This window comes from Numenius arquata, chromosome Z (assembly GCF_964106895.1).
Source record: "Numenius arquata chromosome Z, bNumArq3.hap1.1, whole genome shotgun sequence".
Lineage (NCBI taxonomy): Eukaryota > Metazoa > Chordata > Aves > Charadriiformes > Scolopacidae > Numenius > Numenius arquata.
The window spans coordinates 84,762,741-84,784,711 of record NC_133616.1 but is presented as its reverse complement, the minus strand read 5'-3'; the positions used below and the strand labels follow the sequence as shown (position 1 = coordinate 84,784,711).

Sequence of the window (21,971 nt, the reverse complement as noted above, 5' to 3'; positions counted from 1 at the left end):
TTAATATTAGAGAGGAAAAATGACCCATTTAGGAGCTACTCTTCAAAGAACTTGCTGTGGAAGAGAAGGCTGTAGATGATTCATGCTTCCAGCTGATTTAGCACAGGAGCCGTAATGAGGGTAGTAAACAGAAAGTTGTGATTCAGCACGGTTGTTCCTAACCAAACGACTACCTTAATTGTTTCATCCATTAATTATTTTGCTCTGGCTAACTTGAACATCAAAGGAGAAAACGCATTTAGAGAAGAGGCAGCTCCCTGTGCTGTGGGCACTGTCTTGGCTTCTCATCAAGTGAAGAGAACAAACAGGAGCAGGTCTGATGATTAACTCGGTGTTCCAAGGTTCATCAGCTCATCCCTGCCATTCCCGTGTTCCTGCTGCCCACCTCCAATAAATGCGAGATGCTCTTTGGTCAGAGGTGGTCTTCAGGCCACGGGGTAAATCTTTCAGTGCTACCAATATTTGAAGAAACTAATTTTTGTTACATCTTTGCAAAATTTGAGCGGAATATACAAGTTCAGGCTGGGATGATTTAGACCACCTTTAAAATACGGCTTTGGACCTGTGTAGTGTAAATGCATGAAAATGTTGACATATTTTATTCCTTTCTGCTCCCCAGCAAGATACACGAATAACTCCATCCCTGCCCAAACTGGATCTCCATGTTATTCCTGTGTGGCAAAAAGGGATTACAGGCAAGGGCGTTGTCATCACAGTACTAGACGATGGCTTGGAGTGGAATCACACTGACATCTTCAATAACTATGTAAGTTTGGACATTAGAATGCTATGGAATAAATTAATTTTAAGTTTGATATACAGACGCTCTTCTCCAGCTCACTGCCTGTTCTGTAAGTCAGCTCCTGCAGACTGAAATATTTGCCTTAGGCGTAATTTGGAACCTGGTCTGTGTCACAGGAAGCTGAATGTTATTTAGCAGGGTTTTTTGTTGGGTTTTTTTTTTCCCCTCGGTGGACTTAGTTCCAAGGCATGTTTGTATACCGTGGTTTAATGCTGAATTATTAAAGCTCTGTGAAAAATTTATGGAATTGTTAATGCCTACCATATTCTACCAGTTTGGTTGCTGTCAATATGAGACACACCAAATAAATAGATGCAAACTCCAGAACTCATTTTGTTACACATTTTCAAATGCATTTTCCAGTTGTCCGAATTAATTCCGGTTTTGTTTTGTTTTGTTTTTAAATGTAGGACCCACAGGCAAGTTATGATTTCAATGACAATGATCATGATCCCTTTCCTAGATATGACCCAACAAACGAAAACAAGTGAGTAGCTTCCCAGTTGTGAGAAGAGAACAAACCAGTACCTCATTAATTTGCAGAAATATCCATGTATGTCCCATATGACAGTTATATAATAAAAGGAAATATTTGAATAACAGAATCACAGGATGGTTGAGCTTGGAAGGGGCCCCTGAGGGTCATCTGGTCTGAGCCCCTGCTCAAGCCAGTTGCCCAGGACCTCATCCAGATGCTTTTGAATATTTCCAGGGAGGGAGACTCCACAGCCTCCTTGGGCAACCAAGGAGGTGCCGGTGCTTGGTTACCTTCGCAATAAAAGGGAGTTTCTTGGTGTTCGTAAGGAACCTCCTGTATTTCAGTTTGGACAAAGATTTACATGTAACATTGGCACAAGAACTGGAAACTAAGAAAATTAAATTCCCAGATGAAGAGCTACATAATTGTAATCTCCCTATAATGTCCTGAATTTCTTCATATCTTTGTATATGCAAGGTACTGGTTCGTTTCTGTAAGCTGAAGGGAACAGTCTGTTTCTGTCACCATGTGTGTTCTAGAATGATACCTCCCAAAGCAGATTTTGACTTCATTTCTCTGCTTTGCACTGGACATTTTAAAAGAATGTCTCCTATGAGGGGTTCTGGAAGACACTGTTTCTTAGAGGAACCTGCCAAGAAACCCTTCCCTTCAGGTCAGCTTTTGTAGCTAAGGATGTTGTTTTCCAGTTTTGCCGGTACCGTTTGGACCAGTAGAAGAGCTTCTAGCTGAGGGCAGGCAATCTCACGCAAGGTCATGCTTCTGACCTCCTCTCGTATGGCTATATCACATGGTCAGACACTGGAGGAGGTTACAATTACTCCTGGGAAAAACTTTCTGTCTCTCCTGAGGCATAAAGAAGCTTTATTTAGACCAGATTTGGCCTAAATGTCCTCAAGGTGATAATTTAGGAAGTCTCAAAAGGCTTGACCACAAGACAACCCACCAGTTCACCCAGTGGACTTGAGGAATCTTCTCCCATGCCCTCTCTAAAGCTAATGCTTTGGAACATCTTGATGGGTCTGTCACATCTAGGCGTATCCATGGCGGGTCAGGGAGGGATTTTGTCCATCAGAAAGAGAAAAGAATGTACCTCTTTAAAAGCTGGTACACAGAATAAGTCAATTTCTTAAGCCAATAAGGATGCCGCTACTCAATCAAGGTACAGTAAGAAACTGATACACTGGTTCCCTATTGTCTACCAGACAATACAATATTGTCCACAGCATAAATAAGTGTATGGGAAAAACCCAATCAATCAAAGGATAAATGTCCCATGAATAAGACATTTGAAAAATGACATTTCTACTTTGTTACAGCGTTGTTTAAGAGCAGGGAGCCATTATCCTCTTGTTCCGATGACATTATCTCTTAAATCTACCTGTATTGCCTCTAATCTTTATTAATAAGTAAATGGAATTCAGCCCAGGAGCATTTGAACACTTCATTGAATAATAATCTGTAGTATTAAATAATACAGCTCTTGTACAATTACACTTATATGAAGGTTTTCTGTATCGTGGAGTAAGAACCACCTATGGCAAAAAAGAATTGTGTAGAAAATACTTGGTTACAAGAAAAATTTAGCAACAGTGAATATACTTTAAAGGCTAGCTTCCTGAAATCCTAAGTAAATGCAGTCCTTTAAAAAAAAGTATTTAAATGTGTGATTAAAAAAGGCTTCTATCATTTTTGTATCAATTTTATGCTAGTTTTGCACTGTACTGAAATACTGGTATCAAATAGATCTAAGGACTTCAGTGTGACTTACCTAAGATATTTTTCACCTCATCACAACGATCCTTTGATCGTTAAGTAGGTAAAATTATGTTGATTGAAGCCTAAGAGAAAAAAGTATTTTTGTATCATGGATACAGCTCAGAAGCTGTTCAGTAGCTGCATTGGGTTAATTTAAAGGAGGACTTCCACCAAATCGGCAAGGTCATTGATGAGTCTTTGTGTACATCACACAAAGAAGTTATGAGAAGTGGTTTATTCTTGCTGTGTTTATTCAGGCATGGGACACGGTGTGCAGGAGAGATTGCCATGCAAGCCAACAACAGAAAATGCGGAGTTGGAGTAGCCTACAATTCCAAAGTTGGAGGTAAGAAAATTAAGATTTCACTGAATTTCACTGAATTTTTTTAGAGTTGGAAGGGACCATATAGATCATCTAGTCCAACTCCCCTGCTGAAGCAGGATTGCTTAGAGAATGCTACTCAGGGCTGCATCCAGGCGGGTCTTGAAAATCTCCAAAGAAGGGGACTCCACAACCTCCCTGGGCAGCCTGTTCCAGGGCTCTGTCACCCTCACCGTGAAGAAATTCTTCCTCATATTCAAGTGGAACCTCCTATGTTCCAACTTGTGCCCATTGCCCCTCGTCCTGTCACTGGGAACCACTGAAAAGAGTCTGGCTCCCTCCTCCTTCAACCCACCCTTGAGATACTTATAGGCATTAATAAGGTCTCCCCTCAGCCTTCTCTTCTCCAGACTAAAGAGTCCCAGCTCTCTTAGCCTTTCTCTTTCTCTTAGCCTTTCTTTCTTAGCTATTTAGATAATTAGATGTCTGATATGAATGGGAACCAGACAGATCCTGTGAAGAGCTGAGTGTTTTCAGCTACCATTAATCTGAAATTTGAATGGTTGATCCTACTCAGAAAGCACCAATCCTGCAGTACTAGGCTACAAAATGCTGGCTGGCCATAGTGGAGAGTGTTAACGTGTGTATGACAGCATTTCTTGAATGTCAGCCCACTCTCTGGAATTCAGTTATCAGGTGAGTATAGGAGGAATATATAACAACAGCAACAACAATCTAGGTGTTGCTCTGGGTGGTGATGATGATAATGATGATAATAATAGCAACAACCTACCCAGAGATAAGACTATCTTTTAAGGAATGATGGACTCGGTTATCTTGGAAGGAGGTGGCATGCGGGAGGAGAGAGCTTGAGAAGAGTGAAAGTAAGAATATACAGATTTACAGAATCACAGAATATTTTTGGTTGGATGGGACCTTTGAGATCATCGAGTCCAACCAACAAAAAAAAAAAAAATAAAAAAAATAAATCCCAGAACACCAAACACCAAAACCAAACCAAACGAAATGCCCACAACCACACACCACACCACCCACAAACAGACACAACCCAACAATCTCGGGCACTAGAGCATGCCCTGAAGTGCCATGTCTACACGTTTCTTAAATACCTCCAGGGATGGTGACTCCACCACCTCCCTGGGCAGGCTGTTCCAGCGCCTGACCACCCTCTCAGTAAAGTAATTCTTCCTAATATCTAATCTAAACCTCCCCTGCCCCAACTTCAGACCATTATACCCACCCTTCTTGCTTGCAGCGTATTGTTCCCATCTACACAATTACGGTCGAAAGGTCATGTCAGTCAAGATCCTCAAGGTGCTGTGGTTTTTGTTTCAACAGCTTACTTCTGCACTATCATCATAAGTTAATTTTGAAAAGAACTAGTCTTGCTTGCCCGTCAATCATTACTGCCATTATTTTTGAAGCGGTGACTAAAAGTCTAATCCATTATAGGTTTATGAAATAGTCATGATCAAAATATCAGTTGCAAATGGTTATTTAGGTCAGAGGAAGATACTTGTAGAGTCCTAGTTTTTCCATTACTCCTCTCTTTTCCTTTTAAACAAAGGGACGATGAGTGGCAATTGACACCCATAACTGCCACTCCCACCATTTCAGCCTGGTGTTTGTAGGTTCCCATTTACTCTGCTGAGCTGTCACAGATGTCAGCTTTGCCGTCTGCCTTCGCCATAATGCATTATGCTGTCATGCTCTGTTTAAATAAAATACCTCACTCATAAGACGAAGACGCCAAATTTTCAAAGCAGGGCAAAATGGATGAAGCTGCAGAGATGCCTGAACTCCTACTGTGCCCCTGTTTTAAGGCATTTGCATCTACAGAGAAGATTCTTCCACAGTTATTTACATATTCTCTGTGCTCATTTGCAAATGCAAACTGCAGATCTGTGCAGGGTGATTTGTCTAGAAGAGGAAAATAACAGAAGGAAAAGCAGTCCAGCAACCCAAATTACCCAGAAAGCTGCTTATACCCGGGCGATGGGAGGTAGAAAGAATAGAAAAATTGGAAGAAATTGTAAGCTGTTATTTATGACCAGCCTGGCTGAGATAGGGACGTAGCAAAAATATGTTCAAAGAGGAATGGAAGATAGGAGAAGTGTTCAAAAAATTCAGATAAATTTGGAGTGGCTAAACATTGGAAGGCTTTTTTGATGTTCAAAGCTATACAGGGATTCATTTCTTCACAGGCTTTTTTTCTCCTATTTTTTTTTTTTCAAATCCATGAAATCATGCATTACACACTTGTATTTGACATTAGTTCAGGGTGACTTCTTTAAGCAGCTGTTTGCTTGTAGCAGTTACCGTACTGGGTGAATCCAGTGGTCCGCCTCTCTGATAGTCAGCCAGAGCTGTTTTTGGGAGAGAAAACCTGGAATACCTTGTTCTCTAACCTTCAGCATTGGAGGTTGGTTTAACTCTGCCCTGAGGGGTAAAACAAAACATTCCATTCAAAATTTTTGGTTTTCCATGAAAATACTGACTTTAGTAACGCTGAGCGTTCTCACCAGTTCACTCACCAGTGCCTGGCCCTGTGCTGGAGCCTTGGTTAGTCCTTGCAGTGCTTCGGGGCTGTGGATCCCGCCGGCTTTTCTGTGCACCACGCAAAAAAGAACACTTCTTAATGCCAGTCCTTGGGGGGATGCCTTTAACAGCCACCTCTTGTTTTGCATAGAGCGAGGGAATGTGTCTGCATCCATCGCCTGTGGAGGAAAGCCGGGTGAATATATATATATGTAATATATAAATGTTATATAAATAATATATATAATATATATGTAATATAAATATGTATTTTTGTATATATATAAATAAAAATATATATACTATATATAATATAGTATATTTTATATATTTATATATAATATTATATATATATTCAGGCATACCTACCCCTAGCTCCGCGCTACGATATTTCCCTGGTGCTGCCATGGAAATCAAATGATTAAGAAGCTCCATTTTACAAAGGATGGGGCTGAGAGTTCCCACACAGTGGCGTGTGGCTAAAAATAGCCTCCTGCCAGGCAGAGACATGTATGTGTCTGGAATTACCTTGGGCTTTGCCCTTTGGTTTCTTGCGGGGCTGATGCTGGGAGGGAGCATCTGCAGGAACAGGGGAGAGTTTATGCACAAGGACGTAATTGGAGTCTGCTTAGGGAAATATCACTGCAGTCATCAAATCCCTGAGTTGACTTAAACAAGCCAGATTTTTGGAGATCACAAAGACAAGACAGTGGGGTGGGTTGTTTTTTGTTGTTTTGGTTTTTTTTTCTTGAACTGTTTTCATCAGTGTATTGTCAGCGTTCTTGTTTTCCTCCCTATGACATTATTTATCTGCAGAGTTGGCTTTGTCATCTTCTGTGGGAAATGTCTGTACGCTTCTCCCTGCATTCCCAGTGTCTCGTTAAGTGTGGCAAGCCAGCACCCGGAGCCATTGCCACACAGGCAGGTCTTTGCTCACAGCGCCCTGGTACGAGAGAATCTCACGGTTCTGAAAAATGAGTATTCAAAATGTTACGAGTTTAAGCCTATCCAGGGAAAGTGGTGTTTTTAGAGTACCTGAGGCACAGGATATACCTTTGATTCTTTTCCTGGCTTTGTGAGTGATAGTGGAGGAGCAGTGGTTGAGCGGATTAACTCCTTTGTCTGTCTTTGCCACTAATTAGTATGGAATAATAAAGCACAGCCATATCTCAGAGGTATTACGAGTCTTAGAAGCCAGCCGTTTGGGAAATGAATTATGCTTATAGTCTTTTATTCTTCCTTGATAGTATAAAAAAAGAACAAGACACTGAGCTCCAAGGGTGAGGTTGAGGGGGGGTGGGTTCTGTTGTTTTGTTGTAGAGTGTTTTTTTTTTAATAGAACAACCACATTTTGCCTCCTGTGCTTTGGGAAAAATCCCCGTTTTGTGGAAAATACTAGAAAATGAGTACTCGTAATTCATCAACTGCTGGCGATGGTGCAGCAGCTGTGGTACTAACTTGCCAAGTTCAAGACAACCCAGACATTTTTACTGCTTGAAAACAGGGGCTGAATCCTGACTGCTGTGGCTCTTATATCGCTGCTGTTGCTGGGAGAGCGGTGCCACGGTGGGAATTTTGCCAGGCTTCTGCTGTTTCCACCCTCCTTCAGCACTGGACGTTGGTGGAAATCCTACTGCAGAGCCGGGGATTTGCAGAACGAGGGATCCAGCCCAGATGAACCGCTGCCTGCCGCTGAATATTAAGTACCACTGAGATCAGGCGTGCTCTGAGGAAGATTAGAATCACGTAGTTCCTAATAAAATGTTAATGGCCAGATACCTCTAGCATCCCCGGATTGCTCGCGGTAGAAAAAATGTGGCAGTAAAACAACAGTGAGAATCTCTTTGTGGTGAGGACTGGGGAGCTGGTGAAAAAGCAGCGTCACAGAGACAGCAAAACCTTAGTGACTGCGAGGACAAAGCGTTTTAGTCAGAACATTCAGATCTACATCTTTGAACTAAAACTCTTAGGACTCCTAAACATAAAAGTAATGTTGATAAAGCTTATTTAATTTCAGTGACACGCTAGCAGTTTGAGAAGTCTTTGTTACAGATTTAACAGAGGGGAAGAAAGAGCTCAGTGCAGTAAGAAAAAGCAGGAACAGTAAGCAAAACATCATCTTCTTGGCTCTCTGCAGAGAGAGAGAAAGAATTAAATATGAGGCAACCAATATTTTAAGAGCTGGGCTTTTTTTACTGTTTGTAGAGAGCACTGAGCTCTGCAAATGCAGGGTAAGTGTACTCTTACATGAACAGCAGCAGGCTGTGGTGGCAATAGTCATGGATTAATTTTGCTGGAAACTTTACAAACAGTTGACAAAAACAAAGAGGGAAGAGAAAATGAATCCAGTCTGCTTTTTTTTTTTTCCGTTAAGGTATACGTATGCTGGATGGCATAGTCACCGACGCTATAGAAGCCAGCTCCATCGGCTTCAATCCAGAACATGTGGATATTTACAGCGCGAGCTGGGGCCCGAACGATGATGGTAAAACTGTGGAGGGACCCGGGAGACTGGCACAGAAGGCTTTTGAGTACGGCATAAAACAGGTACCACACTTAAGAGAAAGATACAGTAAAATGTGGCAGAGAACAGGACTTCAAAACGGTTGGTATCAGGGAAGAAATGAAAATGGTTTGTGCTCTCTTTCCTCAAACATATTTGAAAAGGAGGAGATGGATTTTAATAGTAGAGGTCAGAGAAATTACCAGCCAGAGCAGGACTTTTTAAAAAGCACCATCAGGTCTTTCTAAGCTGATTTTAAGCCACCGTTCTCCACAGATAAGCTTTCTTTTTCCATCATTACTTTTGCTGCCTTTGTCTCGCCCTACCCCCACCCTTCTCTGCTGCTTGTTTTGCACTGAACAGTAATTGGATTTCTGCACTGAAAGCCTATAAAATTTAATACAAAATTTCTGCTTTGTGAATATTTTGCTGTGTGAAATAGTGATGCATTTTAGCACCCTGTGGATGGGCTTCTATTGTGTTAATTGCATTAGTTTGTAAATTGGTGCCAATCCTGATCCAATTACAATGAAGATAGTAAAAATGCATGATGAAGGGTATTGGAAACAATGTTTTTACAGTCCTTTTTTTATGTTATCCTCTTTAGATCTGGTTGGAGGATAAGTAGGGTGCAAACTGAGAGCTACTGGGGTTGTATTGATAAAATACTCTTGCTTTTGCCAGTGACGTGAAAAGATATCTAAAGATGGGCAGGTACTAATGCAGTGAGGAAGAGTGAATCAGAAGCAGGAGAGGAGAGGAACGGAGGAAAGCTTGAAGGACAGAAGCGAAGAGGAAGAGGATTTTGGCAGAAGGGAGCAGACAGAAGGAGGGAAGATGACAGACGAGGCTGACAGCTAACGAACGTACTGAGGGAAGGACGGAGACCCAGAGGAGTGGACCGGTGATAAAAAGAGATCTAAGCCCATAGGCAGGCAGCAAGAGAAGAGGGAGAGTTAAAGGCAATAATTAGGGAAACGACCTTCAGTGGTCTTACGCTGAAAAAGCGGGTTATTTGGTAAAGGATGTATCTTTTTTGACAAATAGTTTTATTTTTTAAGGGGAGAAAATTTACCCATTAGTTTGTCAGGCTTCCTTTTGCAAGGGGCTGGGTGGTCTTGGTTCTGCCTGAGGTCGGCCAGAGTTGGGGTTGCCAATGACTCTCACCCCTGGTGCCTTCGTTGCTGGCCTGGTCAATCACTTAAGCATATGCTTAGCCTTAAGCACCCGAGAGTCATCGGTACCTCTCTGAGTGAAACCAAAGCGGGTGTTTGCATATACCAGTGCTTTTCTGGACTGCAGCCTTTATTCTCGAAGGAGGTTACTATCTCATTTTCTGTAACTGAATTGGCTTGTCCTTCCCCTTTTAGCAGATTTATCACAAGGAGTCTAGCTTACTTTTCTTTATCTTTAATGTTTTAAGTGCTGGAAATGTCTTAGCACCTGCATGCATAACTTCAAATCTCGTCTGAGTGGGATGATAAAAATCTGTATTTCAGCTGCTGTTTGCGTGGAATGTACGCATAGTAATAACAAACACCATGTAAACTTTTGCTCTTCACACAAAACAGGTTTTTTTCCTCTGAAGGACTAGCATGATTTTAGACTGGATGGGATGATAGGTGTCTCCTCTATGATATCTGTGATGGTTTACATGCCGTCAGTGTCAGTTATTAGCTGCTGATCCCTTGTTAGACACTGGAGAGCAGAGCAGAGAATGAACGTGGTCATGTCCGGAGGCTGGTGGTGCTGGCCCACAGATCAGTGAGAGAAGGGAGGGTTTTCAGTCGGATGTGCTTGATGGTTCACCGTGTTTCAGCAAGGGAATGATAGCCATGAAAGGCTTCCTTACAAAAAATAAATTGGTGGAAAATTCATATTGTGTACATCGTTCTTTCTGCTCACCCGTACCTCTGTGATTACAGGAAAGGCAAGTGAAATAAACCCTGATAAACTTGGAATTTCGTTATAAAAAGGAGCATTTTTCCTAGAACTGTTCAGGACCAAAACATCAGCATGTGGGAAAACTTACCTGTTGAGCACAGACTCTGTTCTTCACTTAGAAACCTATTCTGAGGAGAGTTTCTGTACCTGGAGCACTAAACCTAGACCAGTCAAAGTGGGAGATGTACTGTAGAGTGTGAAGTAGGATGCTTCAAGTAGCTGGTTTCTTTCTGTCTCTGTCTTCTACAGTGCTTATGGGAAATTGTCCTGTTCTACCTGAAAATGTTTGATACGTTAGGCTTTTGGTGGGGGGGAATTGTTAAGAATACAGTACAGAGACTGAAATCTCTATGATGACCACTCATTTCCATTTTCTCCAGGGCCGGAATGGGAAAGGCTCCATTTTCGTGTGGGCTTCTGGGAACGGAGGCCGTCAGGGTGACAACTGTGACTGTGACGGTTACACCGATAGTATCTACACTATCTCCATTAGCAGTGCTTCGCAGCAAGGCCTTTCTCCCTGGTATGCAGAGAAGTGCTCTTCAACTCTGGCCACAGCATACAGCAGTGGGGATTATACTGACCAAAGAATTGTAGGTCGTTTTTACCAGATTCAGAACAAACATAGAAATGTGTTATATATGCAAATAACAAGTTGAGAGCTCTTAGATGCTTGGTTTCGAGTGCCTGCTTTACGTTACGTGTTACGTTATGCGTTAGCGCTTTTGCCTTGAAACGCTGAGGGGTTTGTAATCCGAAAGGTGACTGTGTTCCTGGAACATCTCCTCCTGTAAAGCGATGGCTGAACAAAATCGTGGTGTCGGTGTCGTAAAATCGACGTGCTGGGTTTGTCTGCTCTTGGCGCGTGACAGAGGGTCGCTGCCTGAAGTCTGATACCGTCCCGCTCTCCAGAAGGGGCAGAAGAAGAGAGATTTAGAGTAAAAGGAAAAAGAGCCTGTCCAGTTAGCGCTCGGTGTGAGTCAGTACCTCTGGTGTGTACCTTGCCATTAGCTTTTGTGAGATTGTCAGCCCCCAAGTTCCCCCTCACGGCAGCAACAAAAGCTTTTCCAAACCTGTGGAAGGCGCCCAGCGAGCCGGCAGAGCAGTCTGTGCGCCTTCACTAACTGCGCAAGAAATAACTTGTACTGAAGAAAATTGCTGCGATAAAAATAACATTGGAGTACCTGTAATTTCTGTTCAGCACCGGTGGATGCTAATTTTACAATAAACTGCGTTGAAGGGGATTAAAACAGCGTCGTGCCAAGTTAGCCAGGAGACCAGTCCTTCCAAGTGGCTTCTCCTCGTAGCCGAGATGTAGATACTGGGGCAGATGAGTTTGGTATTTAATTTCCAAATAAAGCACGTGTTTCATTGCAAATTATAGTTCTTCTGCCGAAGAGGGAGCAGAACACCAATACTAATCCTATGAGTAATCTTCTAGCAAGCAGTAATTTTAAATGTTCTAGGCCCAACACAATGATCTGGTTTTGTGATTCACCAGTAAGCTTGAAACACTTATTGTGAAACCTTAGAATAAAATAAGATATTCAGTGTGGGAGTATTTTGTTCCAACACAAAGCATTTTGATACAAAAATTATAGTTGAAGTAAAAAGAGTGTATTGAAATATGAACGGATTTAAACATCCATCACTTTTTCTGCTGGTGAGGAACGTATTAATACGTACTAAATAAAGGATACATGGTTATATTTGTGAGTGTGGATATGACTGTATTTACAACTGCTTATTCATGCAGTCTGTGGGGTTTTTTTCCGTTTGTTTTTTTTTCTGGCAGACAAGTGCTGATCTTCACAACGAATGTACCGAGACTCACACTGGGACCTCTGCGTCTGCACCGCTGGCAGCGGGAATTTTTGCTCTAGCGCTGGAAGCGAAGTAAGACGTCACACAATTAATTACCTCCAAAACTCCTCTCTCTCTCTCAGGCACCCCACCATCTTCCCCGAAACATTGTCTGCCTGAAAGCAGCACCGTCTCACGCTGCAGCTCGCTCTCTGTCAGTCAGAGGAGCTCAGCCTGGTGACAGAAATAAGCAGCCGCTTGCCTCAGCGCCTTCCGAGCAAAGCGGAACCAACATAAGTAAAACATGACAACCCTGGAATTTCAGTCCATTTTGTGCGTTGTTTACTGAGTTCTGGTCAATTGCGCTTAAAAACACCGAGGCTGTGCGTGTACCAGAGAGTATCATTTAAAGGCAATAGGTTGCAGGAGTTTAAATGAAGTCTTGAGTCAATTTGCAGAACCTTTTCTGCCAGCGATGACATGTGAAGTGGAAGGTACCCAAGCCTGACTGTCGGAGCAGGTTTGGATCCCGTAGGAGTGGTAATGACTTAGAGAGGGTAAAAAAGAACAGGACAGGACAGGACAATGGCTTTTTTCACAGAAAACACTTCGGGCATTAGGGCATAGGCTTAGTACTTGAATGGTGTAGGTTCACTGTTTTATTGCATACTCCTTTGATGACTTAATCCAAGATACTTAGTGCGGTATTTTAAAGGGTGGAGTTAATCACAGACAGAAACAAATACCCAGTGAGTCTTCAAAGTCCAGGTCCCATAAAGACTGGTGGGAAATACTAATTTTGCTAGTTAACTTTAAATACCTGAATAATTTTGAAGACTTGGACTCTAATCTTGCTAGATACCCGTTCTTCATTCAGACAGAAATCTTGTCTACCTGGAGAAGTATTGTGAGGATAAGCATGTGACGTGCTCTATATGTTAAAATAATGGGATGCCATATACATTAAAACACGTTCTGGTGCAGACTAGCAATTGAGACAAAAATGTTAGATAGCCCTGAAACAATTAACCAGGAACGTTTTCTCGACAGCCCAAATCTAACCTGGAGGGATATGCAACACTTGGTGGTGTGGACCTCAGAGTACGATCCACTGGCTGGAAATCCAGGATGGAAAAAGAACGGAGCGGGACTGATGGTCAACAGCCGATTTGGGTTTGGACTACTCAATGCCAACGCATTGGTAGATTTAGCTGATCCCAAAAGATGGAAAGGTGTGCCAGAAAAGAGGGAGTGTATTGTCAAAGACAAAAGCTTTGAACCAAGGTAAGAACTTGAATTAGCAATAACTAGGTTTACGTGGAGACTGAAGGATAATATTCTGCACAGATTGCTCTGAACCAGACTTGGAGATTCCTCTTGGTTAATTTGGTTTTGCCTTGCTGTATTCCTCAGGGCAGGCAAGAAGCATCGGTTTGCTTGCTTTTTTTAGTGTAAGACTGATGGGAATTGCTAGCATGAAGCCTTAACAAAGAATAAGGTTATTATATCTGCTTGTGCGGTCAGTGCATCCGGCAGTGCGGATGGATGATGCTGTGAGACTGAACCCAATCAGATAAGATATGAATGTTTAGACCACTATCAGAAGATGAATAAAAAGATACCAAAGTCTCCCAGGGATTATTTTTTTTTTTAAACGTGTAATTGGTCTTAGCAATTCTTCTCCTGTGACAGGCTTAGTATATATTGAAATCAAGGTGATATATTGAGCTTTAGTCACATCCCTAACACGTCTCTTATGAAACATTAGCGTCTCAGAGGCTCACTGAAAAGACTTAGCAGCCATGTTCACCCCAGTATACGAGCCTGAACTGAGCTCAACATACAGGTGAGTTATAATTAGTCATGAAGCTGGTTAATCAATAAGGAATCTAGACCATTTTGTTTCTGCTTGTTCACTTACGAATTTTTTTGTCTAGAAAAAATACAGCGATTTCAAAGATAAAAATTGTACTGTGTAAGTGCACAAAAAAATCTGTAGAAACATGTTACAGTGTTTTGGAGTGTCACTGCTTGGTAACGTGATTATTTATGCTATTTTACTATCAATTTGCTTTTATGAACTCTCCTCTTTCCACAGAGTGCTGATCCAGTACTGATGTGTGTAATTTTGCTGTTTATGTATTTTTATTGCAGTCCTCTATGTTACATTATGAAAACAAAGATGCCAAGATCCTGAGTTTAGAATTATTTATGCAGAGATTTAGATACCCCATTCTCATTAGAAGTAGTGGAAATTGTGAGGAGAAAGCCATGCACAGCAGCTCTCTGTGCAGAGAATACACAGAGGATGTAGGCTTTTTTTTTTTTTCTCAAGACGGCATTGATTGCAAAGGGTTAAAACCCCTGTACCGCTGCAATATTTTAACTCCAAGATAACAGCTCTTCCGGATATTTGAATGAGGGAACTGAGTATAAGCCTGATACAGTCCTGTGATGTAGCTGACAGCAAAGACTGGGTTTTTGTAGTCTCTGGGTCAATGAAGTTTTGCCAGAAACCCTTGGTTATCTAACTTGATTCCAGGGTGTGTTGCACAAGTCTGTCTTATGCAGTGCCTATCACTTGGTCCACTTCAATGTTATCTGTGCTTCCAGAACTTCCCATGGTTTTTATGGAAGCATTCAAAAAAATAATGAATGTAGAATTTGTCTTTACTTCTTCCTTTCTCATCATTCTGAAATGGGGGCTGAGTGTGCCCATCTGCACTTCATGTAATGATCCAGGATCAAAAGTTTCTGTGAGTAATCAAAGAACTCCTGTAATTTCACCAGATTGTTAAGAGCAAATGAGGAAGTCATCATTGAAATTCCCACAAAAGCCTGTGAGGGCCAAGAAAATTCCATCACATCTCTGGAGCATGTGCAGCTTGAGGCAACGATTGAGTATTCCCGCAGAGGTGATCTTCACGTCACGCTGGTCTCTCCATCAGGTACAGGAAGCAGCGATGCACTCTTTGTGTTGCTGTGGTGTGTAACCTTTATTTCATTAAAAACAACCTCTGTGCTCTTCAGTGGTTTAAAAAGAGCTAAATATATTGTTAGACAAACCCAGTCCCCTCCAGCAGGTGAGTGTGAGGGCAAAACATTCAGGGGACCAGAGAACTGGGTCTCTGGAACCCCTTTCCAGCCTTCATGTGTGCTGGGTGACTTTTGTGAGAAGAGGTTTGAAAACCATACTTCAGAAAATGAAGGCACCGTTTCCAGTATGTTTTTGTTCTGGCAACAGGACCTATGAAAACTGAGAGTTCGTGGCAGACAACAAATTACAGTTCAATAGTGCTTATCAGCCTTGCTGTGATTTAACAAACTAATGGAAAACAGGGCATCTGACTCCCCAGATTTCATGTAACTGTGTCTCCCCATCGGTGTATTTAAAAACACAGTGTCTCTGTTAGGCAGAGATACTATATATATCTGTGATACTATACGAGATACTCATATATATCTATATAAAACTATACTATATGTGCTAGAATATGGCACGTGATCTTGATGATGCTCTGAAATAACACCATAAGGAGAAAAAAAACCCCAAGAGAATGGTGTAAACAATTTTGTAGAGAGTAAACAACTGGTAGAGTTGTTGAGTAGAGAGTAAGATCTGTTAGACAGTAAGATCTGTTAGATCAACTGATACTGTTAGAAAAAACAGACAAGCTCTCAGGTATGAATTTAAAGATCAGGCTAATGTGATTTACTGATATTAAAGGCTAATATAGTGATTCCCAGATAATAAAGCAGTAGAGCCTTGTTCATATCATTACTGCAGGACCTCACTGGAGACCAGGGTTAAGATGCTGTACGTACAGAGTATTTTCAAACCCTGCCTTGTCTGGGGTTCCTTTTAGGCCTAACCTTAATCCTCCCTTTTCTGAGTTTACCTTTTGTCTTATGAGAGAGGTATTTCCCTCCCAAGACGCTGTTCCTGCTGCTAATGCGTAGGAAGCATGGCTTCATCTTAGAAAAACACCCTTTTTGGAAAGGCTGACAGCAGTAATATGTTCTTCATCCTTGAATGTATTTCTGTGGGTTTAGCCGAGGTAGCAATAGTCAAGTGCTGCTGCCTCCACAGTTGTATCAAGTTGCTATCACAGTTAAACTGTTTTTTCCCTTAGTTCTTGTTGTTTTTCCACTTTTCTGCAAAACAGTACTACCAGATATATGTCATTCCCTTTCTATATTTACGGTGTTACCTTTAAATATATTTATAGCTTGTGATCAGGCTCCCTGGGGCTCCTCTGCTCCTTGTTACGTAAATATAGCTCCCTTGTTCGCTCATTATATGCAAACAGGCACAGCAAATTCCCTACTGTGCAGCAGAACCTCTTCTGCTGCAGAAATACCTTGTGAACTGCAGCATTTTTTGTAATAATAATAACAATGCAAATGCTTTTCACCCTGTTGGAATTCCAGGCTGTAACAATTTACATCCGCTCACCAAAAAAAACAAAAAATACAGTGATGAACCCAGGATAAAGCTTTGGTTGCACAACACGTGAGCTGGTTTGACTTCAAAACTCCTGAACTGTTCATCAGTGGGAAATACTGGTTGTGTCTGGCCTCTGTCTCTTACCCTTCTTTATGTGCATCCACTACTTTTTTTTGTGTTAGGAATTGAACACTAAGAAAGATGTACCTTTTTAGTGGCACCTAATGGTTTTATGCACTTAAATACTGCTGTGAAAATAATTAAAGTGTCCACTGATCAGAAATAGCATGTTTCCCGTTCCATCAGCCTAAATACTAATACGCTAAATAGCGTATTTTTCAGGTTACCGATGCGCTAGATAGTATGCAAGGGTAAAGTCGGGTGTGTATGAAGGATCGGTGATGTTGATCTTGCACTAACACAGGGACCAGCACTGTCCTCCTGGCTGAGAGAGAGAGGGACAAGTCTCCCAATGGCTTTAAGAACTGGGACTTCATGTCTGTTCATACATGGGGAGAAAATCCAACAGGCGCCTGGGTTTTGAGAATTACCGATGTGGTAAGTACGTCTGTATGTTAACTGGCTATGTTCTGTCTGGAAGCTTACACAGATAACATGATCACTAACCGCTGCCAAACATGTTGAGTGGTCAGTCTTCTCATTAAGCAAGTGACAACAAGAGTTTATTTACACTAGATACCCATCTGAATCAAAGATTAAAGATAGGGTCAGATTTTCTTGTTCTTTACATGAATGCAAAGGGTCATCCTCATTTCACTGGCATGTACCTGTCAAAAAAATTTCATGCCTATGTTTTTCACACTTTATATGTCACTGAAGGGAATCACTAATGTAATTTTCTGTGATTCATAGAGTGAAATAAGTAATCGAATTAACGTATGATTAACTGCAAATTAGGTTTTTCAGCAGAAAAGAACGAGGACAGATCTAGTTTTCTCTTGGTGCATGTGCATATTTTGCTTAACGCAAAACCTTTTGAATTAATGAATTTTTGGTGACCTCAGAGAGCTGTTCTGATGTCTACCTTTCCCTAATTTCTTTCTTAAGAGTAATTACTTCTGGACAACGTTTAAGGATTAAAGCCAAGAAATCTACAGATAAGAAATAAATAAGTTTCCTAAAACCACCTGGGGATACGGATTACAACAGCGAGGCGCCAGAATAAAGCTGCTTGACAGGCAACTGGAAAATCATTCTCTTCCAACAGAGAGCGATCAGGCACACTCATCTCTGGAGAATTTCATTGAAGTTGCCTGTTAATAAGCTTGTCATTAGGGGTCAGATCCTGCCAGAAACTGGATGCTTCCTATCAGACACTGAGCCTTCCCCTAGTGGCCTGAAACTGTAAACAGGAGGATAATGCCAAGTACGAAGCAGATGGGCAAGGCAGTAGAAGTAAATACTATTATCAACAGTATAGTGTTAATACTGCAGGTTTATAGATAACCTTATGGTTACAGATATCCTGCTCTTTGTCATTAATATAATGCATTTTTTGGAACAAAGCTAAGAAGAGCGTTTTTGTTTGTAATTACCTCTCATTTTCCATTTTCAAGTGAGAGGTTCCTGAAACTTAAAATAAATCAAGGTTTTTGTCCTTCAAGAGGCGGTGTGCTCTTCCCTCAGCTTGTAGCATTTTGTGACTCCTGAAATAGGTTTTCACATTAATGACCCCAGCTGAAATCACAGATTACCATGCAGAGTAGCTCATAATTTTGTCATCATGTAAGCTGTGTGCGCAAACTTTGGTAGAGACATCTATTACAAAAGAAGGGGTTCAGCAGCTCTCTTCAGTCACTGAATGACTGAGGAATAAATCTGAAAGCAGCTTTGGTAAAACAAAGTTTCATTGTTCTCGGTCCTTGTCTCTTCCACTTTCTACTATTTAAACACTGCTGCCAAAACTAACGGACAAAGCATTTGTTGCTCACTTCCACAAGCTGGTGATTTTCAGATTGCTGCTGTACACCGCTGCAGAATATTATTCCAAATTACTATTCCAGTGGTAACTTTTGTGAGGAAATTTCCAAGGAGTGTCTTTGTGAAGAAATACTAGTAACACAAAATACTACTAAATTAATTTTTAGCATTCTGTGTTATGACAAAATTCCATTGATGCTTACATGATTAATAATGATGTTGCCTCAAAAATGTGAATATTTGGAGTAGTTAAGCCACTCTATTAGATCCCACTTCCTGATATATCCTGTCTCTAATATATCAGTGTTTTGGTGCTTATAAATAATTTTCTAAATTTAGATATCGAAAGCCTTACGATTTATTCGTCACTTCTCTCTACTTTACGATCAAGTGTCCTGTTTCCTCTTATGTCCTGAGAACCGACGCTAATGCCATGCTTGTCTTTTAGTCCAGAAGAATACAAAACGAAGGAAGGATCGTCAATTGGAAATTGATTTTGCATGGCACTGCGACCCAGCCTGAGCATATGAAGCAGCCACGTGTTTACACATCCTACAATGCTGTGCAAAACGACAGAAGAGGAGTGGAAAAGATGACGGACTTTGCAGAGGTGCTGTTACTTTTTTTTTTCCTTCAGTATTTTTCAATTTAGAAGAAAACAGTGATTTTTTCCTAGTAAGAATACACGTATTCGTTCTGTATTCATTTCATGTAGCCCCTGACTACTTTTGGGTTGTGTATTGTAATTTTGTCCATGTCAACAAGTGACATTTTTATTAGTCTGTTTTCATACGCTACCATCTAAGGGGTTTAGGATGGTAAGAGGATATTGCGACTACAGCAGTGAACTCAGTAGCTAATGCAGTTGAGTGGTACAAGGAGGGAGGAAGACACCTCTGGCAGACACACTACATTTCTGTCATTCTAGTGAGAATAAGTGTCGCATCCAAAAGGAGCTTTGCCTGCTGGAGTGCTTCCAGGGAATTTGGAAGGAAGTTCGTAATAAAAGACATGGGAAAAGTCAGGGACTCCTTGATTCAGGTTTGGTTAAGTGGATCTGATGCTGGTGGCTCCTTTTTCACCCATCCTGTACCTTTCGGGTAGAGTGCTCTAAACGTACTCCAGGCTTCTGAGAGAGACAGTGGGATTCTGATGCACAGAATGGTAGTATTGTACATTTTCACAACACTTGATAATGTCCACATCTTTGGAATACTTCATTAATCACATCACATCAACTTGCCTCCCCATTAAGTAATTAGGATGTCATAGAACTGTAGAATCACAGAATGTTTAGAGTTGGAAGGGACCTTCAAGCCCCCCCAGTGCCACCCCCTGCCCTGGGCAGGGACACCTCCCACCAGACCAGGTTGCTCCAAGCCCCCTCCAACCTGGCCTTGAACCCCTCCAGGGATGGGGCAGCCACAGCTTCTCGGGGCAACCTGGGCCAGGCTCTCACCACCCTCACAGCAAAGAAGTTCTTCCCCACATCTCATCTCCATCTCTCCTCTTTCAGTGTCAAACCCTTCCCCCTCCTCCTATGGCTCCCCTCCCTCATCCAGAGTCCCTCCCCAGCTTTCCTGGAGCCCCGTGAGGGACTGGAAGGGGCTCTAAGGTCTCCCCGGAGCCTTCTCTTCTCCAGGCTGAACCCCCCAACTCTCTCAGCCTGTCCTCCCAGCAGAGGGGCTCCAGCCCTCCCAGCATCTCCGTGGCCTCCTCTGGCCCCGCTCCAACAGGTCCATGTCCTTCTGATGTTGGTGGCCCCAGGGCTGGAGGCAGTACTGGAGGGGGGTTCTCCCCAGAGCGGAGCAGAGGGGCAGAATTCCTCCCTCACCCTGCTGGGGATGCAGCCCAAGATGCTAGTGGCTCCTAAATGAAAAAATAGCATTGACACACACATAGACAGAAATCACTAATCAGACCATATGTTAATCCAATCAGGTTTTCATTGACAGGTAACCTTTTTTATGCTAATCTGTATTCTAGGATCATACCACCCAGGAGAACCTGAGTGAAAAACACAAAGTCGCAGAAGACAGCAGTAGCAGCAGTGACAAAGCAGAAGATAAAATGCCATCAGAGGCCATGCTGCATCTACTGCGGAGTGCTTTTAGCAGACAGATGGCTCAGAAGCGGCTGCCAAAGAAGACTGCAAGTGAGAAGTCAAATATTCCGTACGAACACTTCTATCAAGCCCTCGAGAAGCTAAACAAGCCCTCCCAGTTAAGGGACTCAGAAGAAAGTCTGTACAGTGACTACGTTGACCTTTTTTACAACGCCAAACCATACAAGCATAGAGATGATAGACTGCTGCAAGCCCTGGTTGATATTATAAATGAAGGAAACTAGACTGTAGGGTATGGCACTGAGTTGGAAATATTCATTCTTCCTGCCCCACCTGTAGTTTTTTTTCAGAATTCTGCTGTACGCTCTAGTTGTGTGATTGCTGCTTTGATTGCTTCATATTTAATACAAATACCAAGGAAGGGAAAAAAAATGGGTGTGGGAGGATAAGGCAGTAAACTGATGCTTTTTAGTAATAGCTTTTTCCGAAGCCTTTCTTCGTTATCATCAGAGTAGATTTGCCCCCTCAGGCATGAAAGGCAATAGTACTCCCCTGAAAACCCTAACACGCTATTTTAAACAATTCCCACATTATTTATTCTTCCACCCTGTTCACTTAGCGTGCAGTAGGATTCAAAACCTGAATTGCCCAGCCGTTTTGAACCGAACTGCCAAAGCTGTGGGGAGATACTCTCATCCCTGGATTTGTGATGAATATTGCAGTCTGTCTTACATTTGGCATTTATTCCAGATCTATCACTTGCAGCCAGTACTGCTTCCATCACAGGTTTTTGGTTCCTTCTTCACACAGCAATGCTCCCTTTGCCCTCTGTTCTCCCGCAAAGGATAGTCTGTTTGTATCAACTACACGAGCTTTGGGGGACCAATCTCCTACCTACAGAGCCTCAGATAAATTTCTAAAGCTAAATAATACAAATGCCTTCTGAGATGCCTATGTCTGCAGGGCAGCAGAGCTGAGATCCCTTTGTCCTTTCCTTGAGCTGTGACCAAAGTGGAGCAGGAAGGATAACTGCACCAGCAAAGTCCACCTAAAGACTGGATCCTGGAGTGCCTGTGGTAGATTGCAATGTTTCCCAAATATCTAGGAAGTTAAGGCGAAATGGGGGGGGAGAGGTGTGAGATAAAAAAAAATGCCCCGAGAAGGGACTCAGAAATGGAGGGAAAGAGTGCATGGGATGTGGAGAAGGGAGAGGAATAGAAGGAGAAGGTGGAAGAGGAGGAGATGGAGGTGGCTGTCAGAAAGCAGCAAGGGCCAGCAGCTCCCTCACATTAGCAGTGTACTAGACACGCAGTTTTCCATGCATACCTCTG

General features: G+C 42.1%; 1 protein-coding gene across 1 annotated transcript in view; it reads left to right on the top strand.

Annotated features, from left to right (window-relative positions):
• The window catches only part of PCSK1 (proprotein convertase subtilisin/kexin type 1), a 28,741-nt gene extending 7,817 nt beyond the window's left edge, over window positions 1-20,924 (top strand). The window contains exons 4-14 of the mRNA XM_074165652.1: window positions 620-766; window positions 1,213-1,289; window positions 3,314-3,402; window positions 8,312-8,484; window positions 10,765-10,977; window positions 12,180-12,280; window positions 13,238-13,471; window positions 14,978-15,135; window positions 17,059-17,192; window positions 19,024-19,185; window positions 20,562-20,924. Coding sequence (XP_074021753.1) covers window positions 620-766; window positions 1,213-1,289; window positions 3,314-3,402; window positions 8,312-8,484; window positions 10,765-10,977; window positions 12,180-12,280; window positions 13,238-13,471; window positions 14,978-15,135; window positions 17,059-17,192; window positions 19,024-19,185; window positions 20,562-20,924 — 1,851 coding nt within the window. The remainder of the gene's footprint in view (window positions 1-619; window positions 767-1,212; window positions 1,290-3,313; window positions 3,403-8,311; window positions 8,485-10,764; window positions 10,978-12,179; window positions 12,281-13,237; window positions 13,472-14,977; window positions 15,136-17,058; window positions 17,193-19,023; window positions 19,186-20,561) is intronic.
• The last annotated feature ends 1,047 nt before the right edge of the window (window positions 20,925-21,971 follow it).